This window comes from Lepidothrix coronata, unplaced genomic scaffold (assembly GCF_001604755.1).
Source record: "Lepidothrix coronata isolate B3197 unplaced genomic scaffold, Lepidothrix_coronata-1.0 Scaffold141, whole genome shotgun sequence".
Taxonomy (NCBI): domain Eukaryota; kingdom Metazoa; phylum Chordata; class Aves; order Passeriformes; family Pipridae; genus Lepidothrix; species Lepidothrix coronata.
In genome coordinates this window covers 948729-967863 of record NW_016690321.1, presented here as the reverse complement: position 1 = coordinate 967863, position 19135 = coordinate 948729, and the positions used below count along the sequence as shown (strand labels likewise).

The 19135-nt window shown below is 41.7% G+C and overlaps 2 protein-coding genes and 1 non-coding gene across 3 annotated transcripts in view; all 3 read right to left on the bottom strand.

Moving 5' to 3' along the window:
* Positions 1-701: 701 nt before the first annotated feature.
* FMC1 (formation of mitochondrial complex V assembly factor 1 homolog) lies at positions 702-1253 on the bottom strand. The gene is made up of 2 exons (XM_017827680.1): positions 1073-1253; positions 702-967 (listed from the first exon to the last, which is right to left on the bottom strand). Exons 1-2 carry the CDS (start codon positions 1199-1201, stop codon positions 773-775), a joined length of 324 nt encoding a protein of 107 aa, XP_017683169.1. The 5' UTR covers positions 1202-1253; the 3' UTR covers positions 702-772.
* A 437-nt stretch (positions 1254-1690) lies between these two features.
* TRNAR-CCU lies at positions 1691-1763 on the bottom strand. Its single transcript has one exon. It is a non-coding gene; the product is annotated as a tRNA-Arg (tRNA).
* Positions 1764-2053: 290 nt separating this feature from the next.
* Positions 2054-19135, bottom strand: part of UBN2 (ubinuclein 2) — a 55268-nt gene continuing 38186 nt past the window's right edge. The window contains exons 13-17 of the mRNA XM_017827662.1: positions 18842-18905; positions 16615-18153; positions 13098-13344; positions 12228-12317; positions 2054-11269 (exon numbers count right to left, since the gene is read on the bottom strand). Coding sequence (XP_017683151.1) covers positions 11220-11269; positions 12228-12317; positions 13098-13344; positions 16615-18153; positions 18842-18905 — 1990 coding nt within the window. The 3' untranslated portion in view covers positions 2054-11219. The remainder of the gene's footprint in view (positions 11270-12227; positions 12318-13097; positions 13345-16614; positions 18154-18841; positions 18906-19135) is intronic.

Genomic DNA, 19135 nt, shown 5'->3' with positions numbered 1-19135 from the left:
TTATTACAGATTTCTTACGTATCTTGCATACAATTCAACACTCTTCTGAAAAAAACCCAGCAACAATTCTAGCCCCTTTTTCCAAAAAGAAACTTGCCGTTTCAGATTGCAAGACAAATAAGAAAAGGCAGTGCCATGCATGTCCCTGGTGCGACTGGAAGTGGCCAGTTCCCCTCAGCTTTTCTGAGACTTAAGAGTGTGTGAGGGCAGCACAGGAGGTTGGAAGCTGCATGAAGGACTTCTTGGGGACACTGAGAAACACATAATTCCTCAAGAAGAAACCACCTCTGAATCGCCAGCGCTTGCTCACCGCCGTGGAAAAAAATAAGACAGATGTTTGTGCTACTGCAGTGCTCACCAGAATCCACGGATGTCCCACAGAAGGGCCTTATTCTTGGGAGAGTAGGAAATCACACAGAGAATGTGCCTGGAAAATGCTACAGTAAACACTAGGCAAATTCACTTACCTACTGTTTTTGAGGGGGGAACCACAAACCCTTGCAACCCCTCAGACAAGCAGTTCAGCAGTGAAGGCTTTCATGTTTTTCCACTAAAAGCCACCTGTCACCCCGTGCAGGCTGCCCATCATACCACAGGCTCAGACGGATGAGGGGTCTAGGAAGCCTGATAAAAGGAGAGAGGGGTTCCCAGTTATGGCTCTTTCACACCATAACCTAAAACTGAGGAAAAAAACCGTGCTGGAGAACGCAGCCTGTTCCAGTAGCCGTAGGATATTTATTGAGGAATAATGAGTTTACATAGCAGACCCATGTCAGCCTTTCCCCCCCGGCTGCTGGGGCAACCTGAAGCCCACCAGCCCGGCGACCTCCTCGGGCGAGCGCTCGCCCTTGCCGTGGTACTCGCGGTGCAGGGCCTCGTGCTCGCGGACACTGCGGAGCAGGCACAGGTAGGTGGCGGCCTGGAAGTGCAGCTCCTGCTGGGCCCGGCACAGCTTCTCGCTGGTCACCTGCGGGGAGCGGCGGTCAGGGCGGCCCAGAGGCCTCGCCGAGCCCCGGGGCTGCTCGGGCAGGGGTGGGTGGGTAGGAGGGAGGGAGAGGGGACCTGCGCCTACCCGGTGCGCGCGGAAGGCCGCGAGCACGTGGCGATAGGCGGGGCTGTCGCGATAGTGGCGGCCGGCGGCGTGGCGGAGCTCGCGCAGGAGCGCGCGCAGCGTGCGCAGGGGGGTGCCCAGCGCCGCCATCTTCCGCCCCGCGCGCGCGCGCGCCCACCCGCCGGCCAATCGAGCGCCGCCGCCTGGCTCCGCGGCCTCGCCCTCGCGCCCTGACAGTGCGCGCTGCCGAAAGCCGAGCGAACGATCGCCTCTTCGAGCCCCCCCCGCCGCCATGGCAACCAGCGCAGGTCGAGTGCCGGTGGTCGGGCGGCCGGGACGGTCCGTGCCCGCACCCCCCTCGCGCTGGGCCGGGGGTTGAGCGGCCCGCCGCCGGCCTGTGGTACCGGAGCGGGGTCACCGTGAGATACCCGAGGAGCCCATCGCTCTGCGGGAAGCCGAGTTGGTCCGCAGCCGCGCCTCGCGCGAGTTTTTGGGGTCTCCGGATTAAAAGGGTCTGCACGTCTCGCTAGAGCCAGCAGGGGACGGCCAGCAAGAAGTCCAGGAGCCGCACACCCGCGGCAGCCGGCGGCTCGCGGGCACCCGGAGAAACGGCGAGGCTTGAGGGGAAAAAAAAACACCCACCCCAGATGGGACTCGAACCCACAATCCCTGGCTTAGGAGGCCAATGCCTTATCCATTAGGCCACTGGGGCTGCCGCGGGAAAAGGTTTTCCGCGCGCCTACTTGTCTCCTGTCCCCGCCCCCTTTGCCTTTTATGGAACGCAGCAGAAGCCGCTGACTGGGCAGCGCCGCCCCGCGCGGCTGCCGCGCGGCCCCCTGGGAGCCGGGGCGGGGCTACGGCGCCTCATAACAACGCGCCCTGCAGGGCAGCAAACCCCGTGGTACCGACCCGCTGGAGCTTTACAGCGCTGTTCCTCGCACCCTCCCCATCCCCAAAACGGAAAAGCCCGACAAAAAGCCCCAAGGGAGAACCCTTCAAGTAAAACCTTTTTACATCTTTATTTTTGTGAGAAATCACAGAGACAGGACTAATATGTACATTCCTCTTTATTTAATACAGCACAGACACGGGACACATAAAAAAAGAAAAGTACACTCATGAAAAAGCCTGTCGCGGTCAGGGACAGGGAACAGCTATGCCGAATTGAGTAAGGCTCCTACTGCAGAACAGGGGTCTGCCGGCAAGGGTGGATCCCAGAGCAAAGTCTGCTGCCAAAAAAAAAGCTTTGCACTCCTTTCAGGAAAGCAGAAAAGGGCAAGTCCCTTCCGGAACAGGTGAAGGCAGCATTACCTGCAAGATGCAGGATACAAACCCCATTACTGTGTTTGGATCAAAGCACTGATAAAATGAAATGCTCTCCAGTTATTTTTGCAGAGGACCAATAGTCCTGACCTCTGAAAGCATTGGACTGCTCAGGGATAGCAAACCTGAGTACCTGGAAGGAGTGAAAACATCAAGTAGTCACACAGAAGAGAGTTAAAATTAGCCTCCCTGATAGGGCTCTGCTACCCACAACTGGAAACGTGCAGGAGAACAAACCAGCTTCCCAACTAACAAAAGACTAACAGCCATTAAACTGACCAGAACAATATACGTATTTGGAACTGACGCAGGCTTTTGTGGCAGCAGCTTCTTCCTTTTTCCTGCCTCAGTTGAGGATGGAGATAAAGCAGGCACCAGTTCCTCTGGCAAAGAGCCTTACACACTTTTAAAAAATTAAAATACAAAAAAGGGAGACAGGTGTTATTTACAAAATCCATGGCTGGTACAGTACATCATTTTTAAGACACACTAAATGCTACAATCTTTCAGGTCCTGAGATTATTACAAAAAAACCCCCAACAACTCAAAACTTGTGTTCAGGTCCAGTTTTATATGGAGAGAGGAAAGAAACCACACATTTAAAACACAGTATCCCTTGAAGTTATTGGAACATACCTCCCTAAAAATTCCAAATGAAAGTGGTGCTAACCACCCAAATGTAGCTGCATTTGGTTGTTCAGGCTTGTTGTCACAAGAGGGGAGCATTTCACGGGGCAGTTTCCCTGGAAAGCTCATCAGGTAAGCACAAGGCTGTTGAGATCCTCTCTCCATCACTAAGCCCTATAATCCGAAATGTGCGAGTATTAGAAGGAGGAAGGTGATCTTGTACAAAGTCATGAAGGACTGAGTAAAGCATCACAGGAATCAACAACTCAAACAGGTTTGCCATCTTGTAGTAACTGTGCATTCCTTTGTTTGAAGCTGAGGAATGCAAAGAATTCTCACACTGATTTAACACTCGTTTATAAAAAAATAAGCCAGCCTTTTGTTCTGAGCTCCCCAGTGAAAGGCAGCAAAATGGTTTCTCAGCCCTTCATTGTCTGGGGGATCACAGCAAGTCAGGTAGAGTTAAGCTGGCTACATCCAAACTTGCTAAAATATTTATATACTAAAAGAGACACCAAACAAAGGATATGGAGGCCAAACTGCTGTTGAGGGGATGATCCCTACTGCCATTAGCTGTGCAGGGCACTTTTCTTCACTGAGCCTCTTTTATCAGGCAGAACCAAAGGGACTTGCACCCACACCTGTTTTTTCTTCCAATGAAATATTCTGAACATAGAGATTTTGTACCATCAGAAGTTATCAACCCAGATGCCCTTTTTATTATAAGCACCTGATCTTAAGCTAGAGAATGCCAACATTGTAAGGATTACTAATTAAATGCTTTTGACCCTTAGTAAAAAAGACTACAAGAGACAAATCACATAACAAGGGTACTAGTTTAACTGCTAAAATATAGCACTGCTCAGTAGACTTTTGAGGGTAAAAAGTAGGAGTTAATTTTGTTTTGTTTTTTTTTTTTTTTAAACAGTAGTCCAAAAATAAACTTTCTCCATCTATTTCCAATACAGATCTTGAGAACTATGCAAGAACATGGTACTAATTGCTACATGATGGAATCACCGGCAATAAAACACACACTACGGTTCTCATCTCTGAGCTAAATTGTTATTTGAGTTACATACAACAAGACTAAAAGACCAGTGAGAAACACCTGGGGACTGTGATTTAGCTTTTACTTAGCTGATAACTCCCCATGTTTAGAAGCAACTTCATTTCAGTGAAAAACTAATTTAATTCACTTCTGATGCTGGAAAGAAACCTGGGATGTCTCATTAGTTTCTCCCCAAATCCAATCTGTACATCAAAAAACATTGCTGTGGCTTCTTAAACCAATTGTGAGAGCTGAACTCTCAGACTAAAACCTGTCACAAGAGGTGATTTTAGCTTCCCTCTCAAAGCAACTTCATGACACTTGACACTACGTGTTGCATCAGTGAAAGGGTTTCTTTTTTAAAATACAGTTTTTTTCTTCATGTTAGCAAAAAAATTCTGCAGTACAGACATTCAAAAATATTCCATTTTCTTTGGGTAAAATTTCAGTATGTGTTAAGAGGGGTAGCTAGGAAAAGGAATGCATGTAACACTGAAACACATATACTTATCTGCATAGTTGATATTAGTGACTACTAATCAAACTAAGGCTTTATCTGGAAAAAGCTGAGAACACAAGACAGTTTCTTTCCCCACTCCTCTGGTGAAATCTGCTAAGTTTTAATGTAGCTCTGGCTGCCTTGGCAGCTACACGGTTTGGCCTACGATGATAGCATCTCCTGACTGGTTTTGGTTGATTCTCCCCTGCTCTTTTTCTCTTGGTACAAGACAGCAGCAAACATGACTGTCTGTCAATAAAACACTTCTGTACACATTACTAGGAGGAAAAAGAAGAAAAAAACATTAAAAACCCTTTTAGCATTGCACATGATAGGAGTCAAACATAGTGTACGTTGCTTGCTTGGGATTACATCATCATGAAGAAAAACTTACTAGTTAATGGTTGTTATTTAAGCAGGAGATGACAGCAAGGGAAGAGACTGAAATGCGTTTCTAGATACAAAACATGGTTGTTGGTGGTGGGTTTTTTCCTTCTTTTTTTTTTTCTTCCTCCTCGAGTTGCTCTGTAGAATTATAGCTGTCAAAAATGGCTACAAAATACACACCTATATCCTTGACTACTGACAAGATCAGTGCAGTGTTGTTTATGAGTGTGCAAAAACAGCTGTGGGGAATCTTTGTAATTCCCCAGTTTTGGGCCAGTTCCAGGCCATACTGATCTCTCAGCATAACTCATAGCAGCAGCAGGGCTTTCTACGGACCCAAGAAGCTATTACAGCAGCAAGGGATCATCAGGTCATAGAAAAAGGATGATGAAGCCACAGTGGAAGTTTCCACAAACAAAACATTCCCCTACACAATGCTCATCTTTCCAGTGGCCCAGTAATCATACTTCTGGCTGCTTATTTTGGTAGTGATTTCTTAAGCAGCACAGATTTTCACAACAGCTGCATTTGTTAGAAAAGACTGCAACACTCAGCCATCATCACCAGCTGTAGATTCCCACAGATCAGCCTAGGAAAAAGAGCATTTGCGACCAAAATTAATTAAACAGCAACACAGGTGGGTGTGGCAAACTCCACTTAAGTAACTTCACTAATGCATCTAAAGAGATTAAGAAGCACCCTCAACTATCACTCCAACTGGCTGAGCTACCAGCAATAGTCCTACCTTTGACTGGCACCATTGGATTGGTAGGAGAAATCCGCCTATGGTTTAGTTTACATAATAGGTTTAGTCAAATATGTGAAGACAAGCCAAGAACTGAGGCTATTCTCTGCCACAGGAAATATGTTGTATTTGGCATCATACTTTGTTTTCCAGTCTGGTTCTCCACTCACGAAGGACTCTTCATTCCATTCCCATTTGGTAAAATAAATGCTTCCTTTTCATACTGCAACTCAAAATTAGATCTTCCCCAGGGGAAGCACATCACAGAACTAGAACAGTCTAATGATGCATACACGTTACCTTACGTTTAGCACTTGGTCAACAAGTGAATTGCTAATTTCAGGTATTCTTGTTTATAATAATCATAAGTTAGACAGATCCTCAGCACAAAGGTGTGTTGAAATCACTAGATCATCTATTGCAGATAGCTAATTTTGTCAGAGAACAAGGAAACAAGCACAGACAGTATTATGAGAGTTCACCTGCAGCTAACAACAGAGTCATAAGAGAACAAACCATTAATAAAATCTCAATAAATTAAGAAAAAGTACAACTAGAAAAGTACTTGATGGTAAGGAACTTAGGCAGCATGTGAAGCATAGCCAGTTTTAAATTCATTTAGCACCTGCATTCTTGCAGGTTTTACCAAATTTCTTTTTACATATGATGGACAGTGGAAAGTGACAACTTTGGTAAGTGTGAGAATCCTTGCAATAACCAGTGTTAAGCACATGTGACTAGCTGCACATAGGATGCCTTGCAGTTCATCTCAACTCAAACTTATTTAAGCTCCTATTTTAACTCTCTTTCCCCCACATGTCCTTGGGGCTATCAGCCACACATCTTTGCCTCAATAATTGTGTGAAACGGTCCAGTAGTTAATAAGGTTGCCAGAAAGGGCTCATAATGTTTTACTCATGACCTAATTAAGAAAAATTTAAAACCTTCAGAGAAAAATGCAAGAAGTTTCATTCCCATTAGCCATTTCCTTTCTCTCATGCACGTTTACGCACACTCACGCACACGCTCTTTTATTGTACTGCCATCTTTGCACAAACGTTCACCATTAAGTAGTTTGACAGAGCCAGGAGAATGTAGAAGGATGAACAGGTTTCAGAAATATTGCTGTGTATGTGTGTGCACGTGTGTGCGTGAGAGAGAATGCACAAGCACACAGAACCAACACCATGGTACAGCAGCATGAAGTTACACACATTACAGACTTGGTTGTTTTTTTTCTTTACAAAAGGGGAAAAAAATAGTATAACAGCATAAAGCCATCTTGGCAAGCTTAAGATTTTCCTCCAAAATGCCTTCTAGCACTTCAGGATCTCTGAGAAAAGTTTAAAGAGGATAGGGAAATAAAATAAAAAAAAAAAAGGCACTTAAACAAAGGACAAAAGCCTGAATCAAGTAAGTCATGGAGGGTAACAGCCATTTCACCGGAGCTTGGACCAATCAAAGTCTACCAAACCTTTTTTTAATATCTATAAAATTAAAATTGCATAAAGTGTTAATTAATCAGTTGTTTACCTACTGCTTTTACCTTCTGGTTCATTATGGAAAAAAATCCAACAAACCAAAACAACAAACAAGCCCAAACAAAAAGCAAGTGTCCCTTTAATGATTTCCCCCCAGTTCAGCAAAAGATGAAAAGTTGATGTGGGAGGGAGCCTTCCACAGTTTGGCTTGGCTGTAGGTTTTCCCTACCGAAAAAAAAAAAAAAAATCCAAAACAAAAGCAGAAGAGGGACCACTTTGCTTTCACCAATTCACTCAAAACCAAAACAAAACTAGAACAAAACAAACAACCCATCAACCCAAACACCCCAACATTTCTAATCCATCTGTGGGCAAAAACTAATCAAAAGAAAACAAAAAAACCCCAACCTGTAAACTAGATTAAAATTTGCTAATAAATACAGCCAAAAGTTCATTTTATGAATGTAGCAGCAAATGTGATAAAGTTAGTTGGAGTCCAAGATGACTCCCAGAGGGTTACTGGTTCGCACAACTGATGGCAGTTTGGGAGAGTTGCAAGATTTCTCTCTTTTCATGTCCTCAAGGGTCTTGCACCAAGTGGAGAAGGAGTGTGGAGGAAGGGTCAGATGATGGGACTGCAGGAACAGGCTTTTAACACCTGTCCCACTCCTAAATCTGTGCATCAGACAACTTTGATCGGATTCAAACAAACAGCAGAACCCAAGTAATTAAAAGTTACTTCTGATTAGCAGAAAACAGATGTGAAACCCACAGCATCCACACTTGTGACTTAGTTGAACAGTATTTAGTCATGTTTCTCAAATCAACAGAGAAGGCTGGACAAAGTGGCCTAGGCCATTTGCATCTCCGAGTGGGAGAACACTGCAGTTCTAGTCCAAAGTACCAGGAAACTTTTCAGCCTATTTTTCATTTAGCCTGCCTTCTTTCTTTGCAAGTGTCTCTATGGATTTAAAATAGCTACTGCGACTTCAGGGACTTTGGATCATGTAGCACAAAATACTACCCAGATGGTTTTAACATCTAAAACCTATGTTTGAAGTTATTGCTTGCATTTGTTTGGGGCTTTCAGAGAGCTTGACATGTTAGCTCATATACAGTCCCCAAACCAAGTTCAGCCCTGCTGCCTAGAAAAGACAGCTATACTTGGCTTTCTTATTGCTTGTGAATACTGAGGGTTTATTTAGTATGTACAACTACAGTTTATTTATTAACAAAGGCCCTTAAAAAGTAGTAAAAACCTGGGGGGAAATGTCTTCAGAAGAGCTGCTGTGCAGAAAATAGTAAAACATTAACCTAATTTCGCATTTGGACGCTGCAGCAATCTTTCCCTTCCCCATCCTGTCTATGCTACCTGCATAGGTAGGGAATCACCCTATTATTTCCTTTGACTCGGCCTTGCTAAGTTTAACCAGGGAGAATAGGGAACAGCAATGAAAGGGTCTACATTCCCTATGTTGCTCATTCCAAAGAAGCTCAGGAGCATAATGACTGAAAACAGTTACCTGCTGGGGGGCTGTTTGAACTGAAGTCACAAACAACATATGGTCATCTTTATTCTCATCATCCTACTATTTCCACAAGAAGTATTAGTTGTTTCCCAAGACTGAGAATCTCAGTAGGACACAGAGGCAGCACTGCTCCTACCCTCATGATTTAGAGAGGATGCTCTTCAACTGAAGATGAGGCATACTTCCAGGAAGAGAGGAACACTGAAAGGGAATTTGTGCTGTAGTTATAAAGGGCTCCAAGTCTCCCAGTCTAAAATGTCATTAAGTATGAAGACAAAAGATGACAATTTGAATGAGATGCCTTGATGAGGAAAACATAGAAGAGGTAGAACTCTTAGGACAGGGTCTTTTAAATATATTGCTGCCCAGTGGCTCACTGCCACAACTCCCTTAGCTACACGCAATGTTAAAATTGTCAGGTTTGACACAGTTCAGAGAATTAACATCCTGCCAGAACCATTGGGCCTCAAAAAACAAAAGTTGTCTTCCTTCAACCCTTCCTGGAGAAAAGAGGGAAAAAAACCAGATAAAGCTTGCATTCTAAATAGTTCATGGTATTTTGAGAGAATTTGTGCAGTATTAAGAATGCCAGGGTCTACACAGCTGTATATTTCAACTCTTAATAACCTCAGTGGAGATGCAAGCTTATCTAATCAACACGCCACATACAAAACATTAGAGCTAGCTAAAAAGCATTTAATTGGCAGATGCTGTGGAGTGAAATTAATGAACTAATGCATCTTAATTCAATCTGTCTTTCACAGAAGTGTTGTGCAAAAACATTTATTGCTGAGCTCAACCCAACATTTTTATACTAAATACACAATATATATTATTTTAAATTTATGTATATATATTTATATAAAATTAAAATGAGCTCTAAATAGAAAAGAAATTGTTGTCTGATCTAAGAAAAATAAATCACATGTAAAAGAAACCTGCAAGCTCGAAATAATCTAGCAAAAAACACTGAAGATTAATTATTCATGGGTCAAAGTCGCTCTAAAAGGTGTGAGATAACCAGTAGTCTCTGGTTCGATCTCAGGTCAAACTACTGGAAAAACTATTTACTAGGAATTTCAGCATCTCTGGTCAAAGGAATGTTTTAGGGCTGAAGGAGAAGGGCATCCTACTACTTTATTTGCTCCTTTCCCCAATGACTTATTTAACTTTTTGCCATTCTCACCTTTTATCTGACAGCGCAAGGGATGCAATAGCAAAGTTCTGTCCTAGTGTTGAAAGTGCAACATGTGCTGGATACTTTCTAATCTTACACGTCAACCAGTTGATGTATTGCTATCAAAGAAAATAAAAAAAGCCAGCTTTGCAGTCTTGTGCTACCATGTAAGAAAGAGTTCAGGTCAGACACTCCCCAGGCCAGCAGGGGCTGGAAATGCTGGAGACAACCCATTCAAGCCCCCAGAAGAGAAGGCACCTCTGGTCGCTTTTGAACGACTCCTCTTTGGCTAATGCCTGAAGCAGTATTAACCTGACTCTGGAAAAGGTCACAATCAGGTTTCTTTAACTAGGAAATCAGTATAATGCATGGCTTTTGGGAAGAGTTAGATGAAAAATGAAGATCGAGAATCAGCAAAGAACTGGTTGTTGTTTATGAAAGACATGAATAGAACATAACAATTTCAGTAGCAAATAAGCACGTGGCAGAGGTAAAAGAAAGTTTAACAAATGGAAGGACTGAAACATCAGCATGCCTTTAAAAATATAATGTGGGAAAGAAATGCTAGTCTGACCAATCAAATGTGGGTTTCCTTTTCATGTAATGAAAAATTTTCCATCCCCTTCCTCCCTTAAATAAGAATTTTTGTACTTTAAAAAAAAAAAAAATCAAACAAATAGTGTGTGTCTCACATCTTGATGTACCAGGAGATCTGTTTTTGAAGACAATTCTCTAACGAGACTGCATACACCTGTAGGCTCCCTAAGCCAGACAGCCTTGTAAATCTGGAAAAATGCCCATTATCAAAAACTGCATTTGTGTAAAGGTTTAATTATAATGCAAAGTATCCCAGCACCACCTCTATTCTACATAACCTTTGGTCCACAACCGTTTAATACACTCAGGACCTACACATAATCTTACCCTGGGCACTCTGGGCACTAAAGAAGTGAATGATTCCACCTTACACAATGAATGGAGAAACCTATTCTAGCTCCTCTCATGGTTTCCACTTTTCACTGGACTTCACCCAGACAAAAATGTTGGTGCTGCTGTGGGTTTGACGATCAATTTCTTTTAAGAGCCAATCAGAGCAGATAAAAAACGTTGTTTCTTTAGGCAATATCAAGCTATGACCAGTCTGCATGACCAGGAGGACCAGTCCTCCTTTTCCTTCTCTCTTTGATCAAGTATTGTTTTATTTTTCTTCTTCCTCTCACCACAGTGCTTAGGATCAGAATATGTAAACATCGACAGAAACAGCAGCCCTGTGACAATAAGCACTTTCCCAACTGGGCAGATTCTGTCAGCCAACCAGAACTGCTTCAGCTCCCTTGCTTGTCCAGAAGTCACTGGTTTTTCCGCTGTAACTTAGTGTCCCCTTTACTTTGGCCTCCATCTGCAGTAGAGAGACAGGAAAAAAAGGGAAGAACAAAAGCATGAGTGAACTTTTGGTTTTGTATCTTACAGCATGAGAGACAGGAATGTGGCAGGTTCAGCTTTAGCATCACTAAAAAGTACATTGTCTTTACAGAGTGGAAGACTTTGCATTTTCTCTGTAGTTCGTTTATTAGAAACAGCATTGTTGAAACCTGAGATATCAAGCTTCATTCCAAAACACTGCCCAGTGTTTTGGTGCTGAGAACTCTCAGAACAATAGGAAGAATGCCCACCAAGCCACTGCCACCCTTCCCATTCCTTCTCCTAGCCCCCAAAAACGCACTGCAGGTGACAAAGAAAGGACTACACTCTAAACCTTCTAAAGCTTTCTAATACTTTTTCAGCTCTAAGTCTTACAAACAGGAAAATAAGATATTCTGCTTCAAGTTTCTCTTCTTAATCAAAATACGCAATTCTTATCAAGGATAAAATTCCTAGGGAAAGCAAATTCCCTATTAGGAAACCATCATACTATTCACACATATGAATACACTCTTATAAGAAATATGAAAAAGCTTTTATCTAGGAGGTCAGTTTTCACCTTCAGAGGAGAAATGAAAATTGAGTGGAAGAAGACTTTATGCAGCCTCTCAACAATCATGTTAGTGTCCAGTAAGTAATATTCCTTTTTCACTCACTAGTTGAATTTGTACACTTAAGTTTCTAGAACTGCTACAATAAAGTACTGGAATTTTTGAACTTATTTTGTTCCTGACTTTGAAGAGAAATGGAGGGAAAAACAATTGTTCAGGTTTCAAAAACAACCACTACAATAGAATGAGTACTGCCTTCTGCTACCAAAGTTTGTCCCTGTGTTATGTCTTCTCTAAACTAACTACTGCTGTACATTTTATTTCAGTCTATGGCAGAAATCGGACTTAAGTTCAAAATAAGTAATAAGAAAAATACGTCTTTACCTGTGTAAGCTTGCTGCAAGTGAGCAGGCAGAGGTGAGTGAGACAGCGTCGCTGCATGCTGAGCACCTGGCTGTAAACCCTTCAGTAAGTCTGAGGGAAGGAAAATGAAAGCAAAGAAAAAATAAATCTTGAGGAGAAAGGCAGTCTTTGTGAAACAACAAGTTTGTGTAGTGCAGCTGTAGTAGGGGCTAATTTCCACAAATTTCTGAAGATGTATCCCCGCAACACAAAACAAATATTAAGCTGATATTTACTCTGATTCCAGCCATCAGAATGCTACAAGTCAACAGAAACAGACCTATTCAGATACAGTTAATCAAAAGTCAGAGCAAGGACCATGCCTCACTATTGGGATGCGACCCTTCATATTATTTCCTTCGGCACAAAGGCCAAAAATTTATATGGGTAAAAAACATAAATAATTTCTTTTTAAGCAATCAGAAAAAAAAAATGCCATCTTGGTTGATAGTTCCTCATAGAAGAGCTGTTGGATATCTGCGATTACTGAGTTAAGGATATTTTGATGGATCAGCATATTAAGTCTCTTATTTGTATTGTGACATTTGGAGACTTTTAAGCTATTCTCCTTTCTAAAGGTAAGGTATTAAAAGTTAACCCAAAAAACCACATTCAAACCTAAAAATATACTGTGAATATAACGATTAAGTTAAATTTACCAAAAGTGATTTATAACATTTAGGTAATTAAGTAAAGAAAGTTTTTACCAGAGAAGAAATCATATTTACTTTCCTATAGGGATTTTCAAGAACCAAATTTGAGCGTCTCAGACCTTTATTGCTTCCTTTCTCAATTTTCATTTTAAGGATGCATCTTCCCTCATGGGACAGTGTGATAACTAATTCCACTCACTCTGAGTTAGGCTGTGGTGGAAAGCCGCTGAGGTAGATCCCGAGGTGGTTGTCGCTCCAGCTGTGTCCGTCCCAAAGCCAAGCAGCTCCAAGGGAAACTGGAAGGGCACAGTCACAGGAACAAGGCCACCCAGCATCCCAAAAGGAGTTAATGGTGCAGACGTCACATTCTGACTGGTTACAGACAGGGGTGATGCCATGAGAGTCAGAGGTGAGGCGTTAGCCAGTAACGATGCTCCTGCTGTTGACTGTACAAAAAAAGCAGTACTTCAAGATTTTTAAACTTTGAGTTGTATTCTTTAAGGATATAAAAATTGACTATTCCCTGTTAAGTGTTGCTCTGTTGAGAAGTGTATTAAACTATTAATAAATATCCACTTATCCACCTAGGTCTTCCCAGTGTTCATCTGCTAAGCAAGCACAATTATATCTGATTCAGACATGACAGTACAGCTCCTCTCTCATGTTTTGCTCATCAGCCTTACAGATCATTTCCTTGGTCTCATTTCTAACTATGCACTGGGTCTACAGTCACAATTTAGAGCAACATCTTCTATTTGATTAATATGAAGTTATCAGAGGTTGATCTGAAGTTCTTCAGATGTACAGTATTACTCTTCCTTCTCCGAATCTGGGTCTTAACAGAACATTAAGTTTATTTCTTAAGAGGTTGTTGAGAAGCAATGACTTCTGAAAATTAAGATTCATATATAAGAACCCTCACACTTCAAGAAGTCAGGTTACCAAAATGCAGACATACATATGTATGTATATGTGTGGATGCACATGTCAGAGGAAAAGGCAAAGGAAAATAATCTCTCCACTCCAGATATGTCAAAATGAAGTTAAATTCACTGTAGTTTAAAAATAAAAATGCAAGATCAGCCAGAATATTCTAGCTACAACAGCTCCCAAATGCCAACTGTTCATTGTCTATGCAATCTAGTAAAGTGCAACAAAATAAAAACCATACAGTTATGTTTTGCAATTGTGGATTTGTAAATGCCTGAAAACAGAAAAACAACTTTGTTTTGAGCTCTGCCAAGACCTTGTTTACTCTCTGAAAAAGGAGGAGAGAGAAGTACAGTGGTGAAAAGAGCTACAGAGCATGCCCTAAAAGAGCTGCAGTTCAGATGTTTCTATTTAACTCACGTACAATATTTCATAAAACGGTTCATCCTGGTCCTGTAGATCTGAGTCATTAAGATCCTTAAAAGTCTAAACCAGATTCTGCTCACAAGTACTAATGGTAGGTAGAGCTTTTTAAGGAAATCACATGTGTACTCTTTGGTTTTGTCTTCTTAAAATGTAACTTTCTTCAAAGAGCTTCAGCAGGTGTAAACTTACATTCTGGTAAATAATTGTGTCAATCAAAAGTGGAAAGGAGGGAAACACTTCTTGGAAACTTCCTAGTTAGGAACATCTTTATTACCAAATAAAATCATCTAGTTTGATTTTCAATGTAGGCAGACCAAGATATTCTAATGAGCAACTCAGGTACCATTCTCACCTTCTGACTAACAGCATCTCAAACAGGAATTAAATCGCTAAGGCCTTAAAGGAAAAGAGATTCATTTTCAGTCTTATGTGAAGTTTTAAGAGGGGTAACTAACTCCTTAGTTCATTGTACCTAACAACAAGTCTGGAACTCATTTAAGTTCAGCAGCCAGTCATTAGACCTTTATGGCTAAATAAAGCCCTCAGTGATCACAAATATTTTCCCCTTCAGTGTACTTGGACTGGGAGGTAATTTGATTCTAATCTTTTCTTGAATGTACTCCACTGACTAAGCTTCAGTGTGCACAGCACCAACAGCCTCATTCCATGGTTTATCTTCCTTGCACCATTCTTCAGAACCATTTCTAGCTTAAAGTAATTTCTGAAATGTCAAAAACCCCACATGCAATAATTATTTTAGCAATACCATACCTGCTCAGTGCCTCTAGCTGATTTGTCCCTTTCTATAGAACAACACACCTTATTTTGCTGTATTATACGTATAGCATGGACTCATGTTACCACACGCACCCCCTTCAGTGCTCTTCAAAATCACTATGGCCAAAATGTATTTCATTCCTCAGATGATCATTGTTACTTGCCTTTAACTACAGGATGGTTTGCCAGAGTTCATCTCATCATCCAGCACAACACTGCTTACTTCCCTTGACTTCCCCATCATTTTTAAGCACTACCACACCCATTTCACATTTTCTTCTACATCACAGTGACTGTATTCACTGGATTCTGTTGACTGCACCAGGAGTAGCAAGTCTCTTCCCAATCCATTCACTGTGGCCTTTTTTGTCTCCTCCAGGCACCTTCCAGAGTACTCAAACTGCATGTACCTGGCTCAGCTCTTCTCCAGGCCTTCTGTGGTACCTCAGTGGCCCTTACACAGCATAAGGTTGTGGATATCTTTTTTTTTCCATTCAAAGCACCCGAAGTAGGAAAAAGCTGTGTCAGAGCCTGCCAGATATTTATTGTTGACTGTTTTGGTACAGTAGGACAAAAGACCATGGAAGTGTCTTGTAAAAATCATCTTCCTCCTGTTATTCAGCTGCATTAGTAGAAATTTGATGGCAAGCTAAAAGATTATAAAACATTGCTAAAGTCAAGTATACATCACTCCCATGCAACAGCAATGTGAGCTATTCAGAAAAATACAAAGCTTTTCATTTGCTGTACAGCAAAAATATAATTTACAGCAACACTGCTTTTCTTAAGTAGTGAAGACCTCAGGATAGAGAGTGATGGAGAGAGGAAGACATGAGATTGTCTCACTAATTAAAGCATTCCCAATAAGAACACAACTTGGGAAAGCAGGTTGTCTTCTGGGTAAATAATAGGTTTGCATGGGGTTTAGAACAGTATTTTCAAAATGTTTGTTTTGCTTAACTTGTTTTATCTCTAATGATACTTATAAGCTCTCAATTTCTAGGGCATCTATATATATAAATGAGGTGTCTCATTCAGTTTGACTAGATCCTACAAAATAAAATACATAATCACAAATACAAAAGCCCTTGCAAGTGTTAATTATAAATACAAGTCTTGAATTACACTCAACCACAAGCAACTGAGCTCTAGTTTTGAAGTTAACCATGCAGCCTGACAACAAATGTACGATGACACTTTTTTACACAACCACCATCACTTCAAATATGTAAATATGCATGAATACACAAATCCAATAATGCAAGAAAATACCACATCCCTTGAAAATATTTCCACATAAAGCTTACCTTTTCCAGTGCTCTTAAAAAAAAAAGTGAATTCTGTTCCACACTACAGACCAACCAACATTTTACAGTGAGGATTTGTTCCACACTGATTTTATATCAGTTGGAAACACCTATTCTCTAGTGTGACATTTTTTCATCACTATCAGCATTTATGCTTAGGAAAGTATAAAAATTAAATTTATGACATTTCCAAATGAAGATATTTTAAGAATGTTTACAAAATGTATGTGATAAATATTAAGATAAGGTTCAAATGTAAACTTGTAAGATGCATACCTGCACGCTGGCTGCTACAACTGGAGACCCTGAGGCAGAAGATGGTCTGTGTGGAGTTGACAATTGTTTAGTAGCACCCTGTGTTCCACTTCCTGTTCCCCCAGACAGACTAGTCCTACTAGCTCCACTTGAGTTAAGGTTACTGCCTCTGTTGGCAGGTACATTCATTCCAACTCCACCCAAATTATTTTTACCAACAGTTCCAGAAGGAGAAGAGTTGGGCAATTTTGAAGAAGCCTGAGGGTTCTTTGCAGGCTGAAGGCCTGAGGTGCGATTAGAGGACAGCAAATTCACTGTGGGAGACTGCCTGCTGATATTTACACCACTGGTCTGTTTATGAAGGGGGTTGTTGCTGGAGTGACTACTCTGGGAAACTAGTGCACTTGAACTGGAAGAACTGGGTGTTGTTGCAGGCCTGGGGGATGAGGTGGACTTCGATGAAAATTTAGGTGATGCATTGGGCTTGGGTGTCACAGAGGGCTTAGATGAAGTGGGCTTGGGAGAGGCAGCAGGTTTGGGAGAGGCAGCCATGGAGAAGGGAGGCTTGAAACCCTGGGAAGAAACTTGTGACACCATAGCCTTGGCTAAATAGTTACTAGAGGTAGAGGTGCTGGATGTTGTCCGAGAAACCAGTGGGTGAGACACTTGAGAGCCGCTTCCAGATGAGGGATTAGACAAAGGCAGGCGATATACTACAGACTTATCTTGAGCCTTGATGATTGGTGATGAGCAAGACAGTTTGGGATTACTACTCAATTTCACCACAGGATTGGTCTGTGATTTACTAATAGTTGCTTGCAAAGGAGTTACATATTTCTGCTGTACAGCTGAATGCTGGTGCACCTTTGTCACTTGTGATGTTGAGGAAGTACCACCTTGAGTCTCAGAAGATGATACCAAGATACTAGCATCCTTGGTTCTTTGAGAGGAGGTGGAAACAGCTGCTTGGGTCTTAGAGGAAGAAACATGAGTCTGAGAAGAAGAGGAAGCAGATTGGATCTGACTTGACCTCTGTAGTCCTTGCTGAAGTAGTTTGGCTGGCAAAGGCTCTAAGGAAACCTTGGGATTTTGAATTGAAGATCCAGCAATAAGGCCTGAAGAGATACCAGTGTGAACTAAGTCCTGGGGTTTCTTTGGTACTGGCCCTGTGTGACCAGCAATAAGACTTGATGAATGGGATGTCTGAGTGGGCTCTACTTTCTTTGAAGTTGCCAGAGGCAACTTACTCATAATGCTTGCTAGTTTCTCTTCCCTCAGCCCAGGGCGAGGTCTGGATGTTGGTGTGTCTATGGTGGACCCAAGAGGTGATCCCTTGGCACCATTATTGATAACTGCCAGAGCATCGGAAATAGAGTCCAGTGAGGGTGGATGGAAAGAGAGGTCTTCATCCAGTGAGTCATCCAAGCAGATCGTCTCTGGAGCTGGTGTGCAGCTAGAGCTGGCTGGGGTGCAGACAGGTGTGCTGGAACTCAGTACAGTAGCACAACTTGAATTGACTGAAGACATACAGGTCTTCTGTTCTTTTTTTGGACTGGAGTCCTGAGAACGAAGAAATAGGAAAAGTCAGTTTTAACAGTCTTTCTGGAGTAGATTTAAAGCTGTCTTTAGTGTAATACTATTATTCTGTAAATTCAGATAAACCAAAAGATCTACTTTTGAAATTTCCATACTGAGATACCTATGATACCTAGGTGCTGGAGTCCTGGTACTAATTCAATATTTTTATTTGAAAACCTACTGCTGTTGCTCCACATAACTACAAGTGCCCCACAGAGTGAAGAACAATCAACGCTGTGCATAAAGAGTAGCTAATCTGATTGTCAAATAAAATTGTTATTGAATTAAGATGACACCTAGTCACGTCTAATGAGAACCTCGATCAACTTATGGTATCCTCCCAACAACACTGTCTTCCAGTGTTGCCAAATTCAATAAAAACTGAAAACACACAGATCACACACTAAGAGATGTGAAACTACTGGAACTGGTCCCTCTTCATAATAATTTTTCAAAAAACTAATACAGCTTAAAGTAAAAGAAAGCTATACAGAAGTATTTTTTACTACATTCTTTAAAGTAATGCACCACCAAGTCAACAGGCTCTCACAGCATACCCCGATGGAAACCTTCTGCAAGAATTTTCCCAGATCAGCGGCAGACACAGGTTGTATTAAATGGTCATACTGGACCACTGAATGAACATTCAGATATTTAAATAGGCATTTACCTTCACTTTGGGTTTAGGGGCCAGAATCACCTTCTTCTTTGCCCTAAAAGAGGAGACAGATGCACATCAGAAGACAAAAAAAAAAAAAGGTAAGTAATTTTTGTTTTAAGTGTTACCCTGATTATGTCCCTGTAAACTAGAAGGATGACTACTAGAGTTCAGCTTTAATAGTATAACATCCTTGAAATAAAAAATGGGTTAAAATATAGGGGGGAAAGAAAAAACACACACTTTCAAACCATTTTTGGTCATGTATAGCTATGTAAATTACTTGCAAAATCAACTGAATTGCTG

What these genes read in the sequence shown, in the direction of transcription:
- FMC1 (XM_017827680.1), bottom strand. Translation starts at nt 1,201, where the DNA reads ATGGCGGCGCTGGGCACCCCCCTGCGCACGCTGCGCGCGCTCCTGCGC. An exon ending in CGGCCTTCCGCGCGCACCGG is followed by an intron (nt 968 to 1,072) that starts GTAGGCGCAGGT and finishes CGCTCCCCGCAG; the next exon opens with GTGACCAGCGAGAAGCTGTG.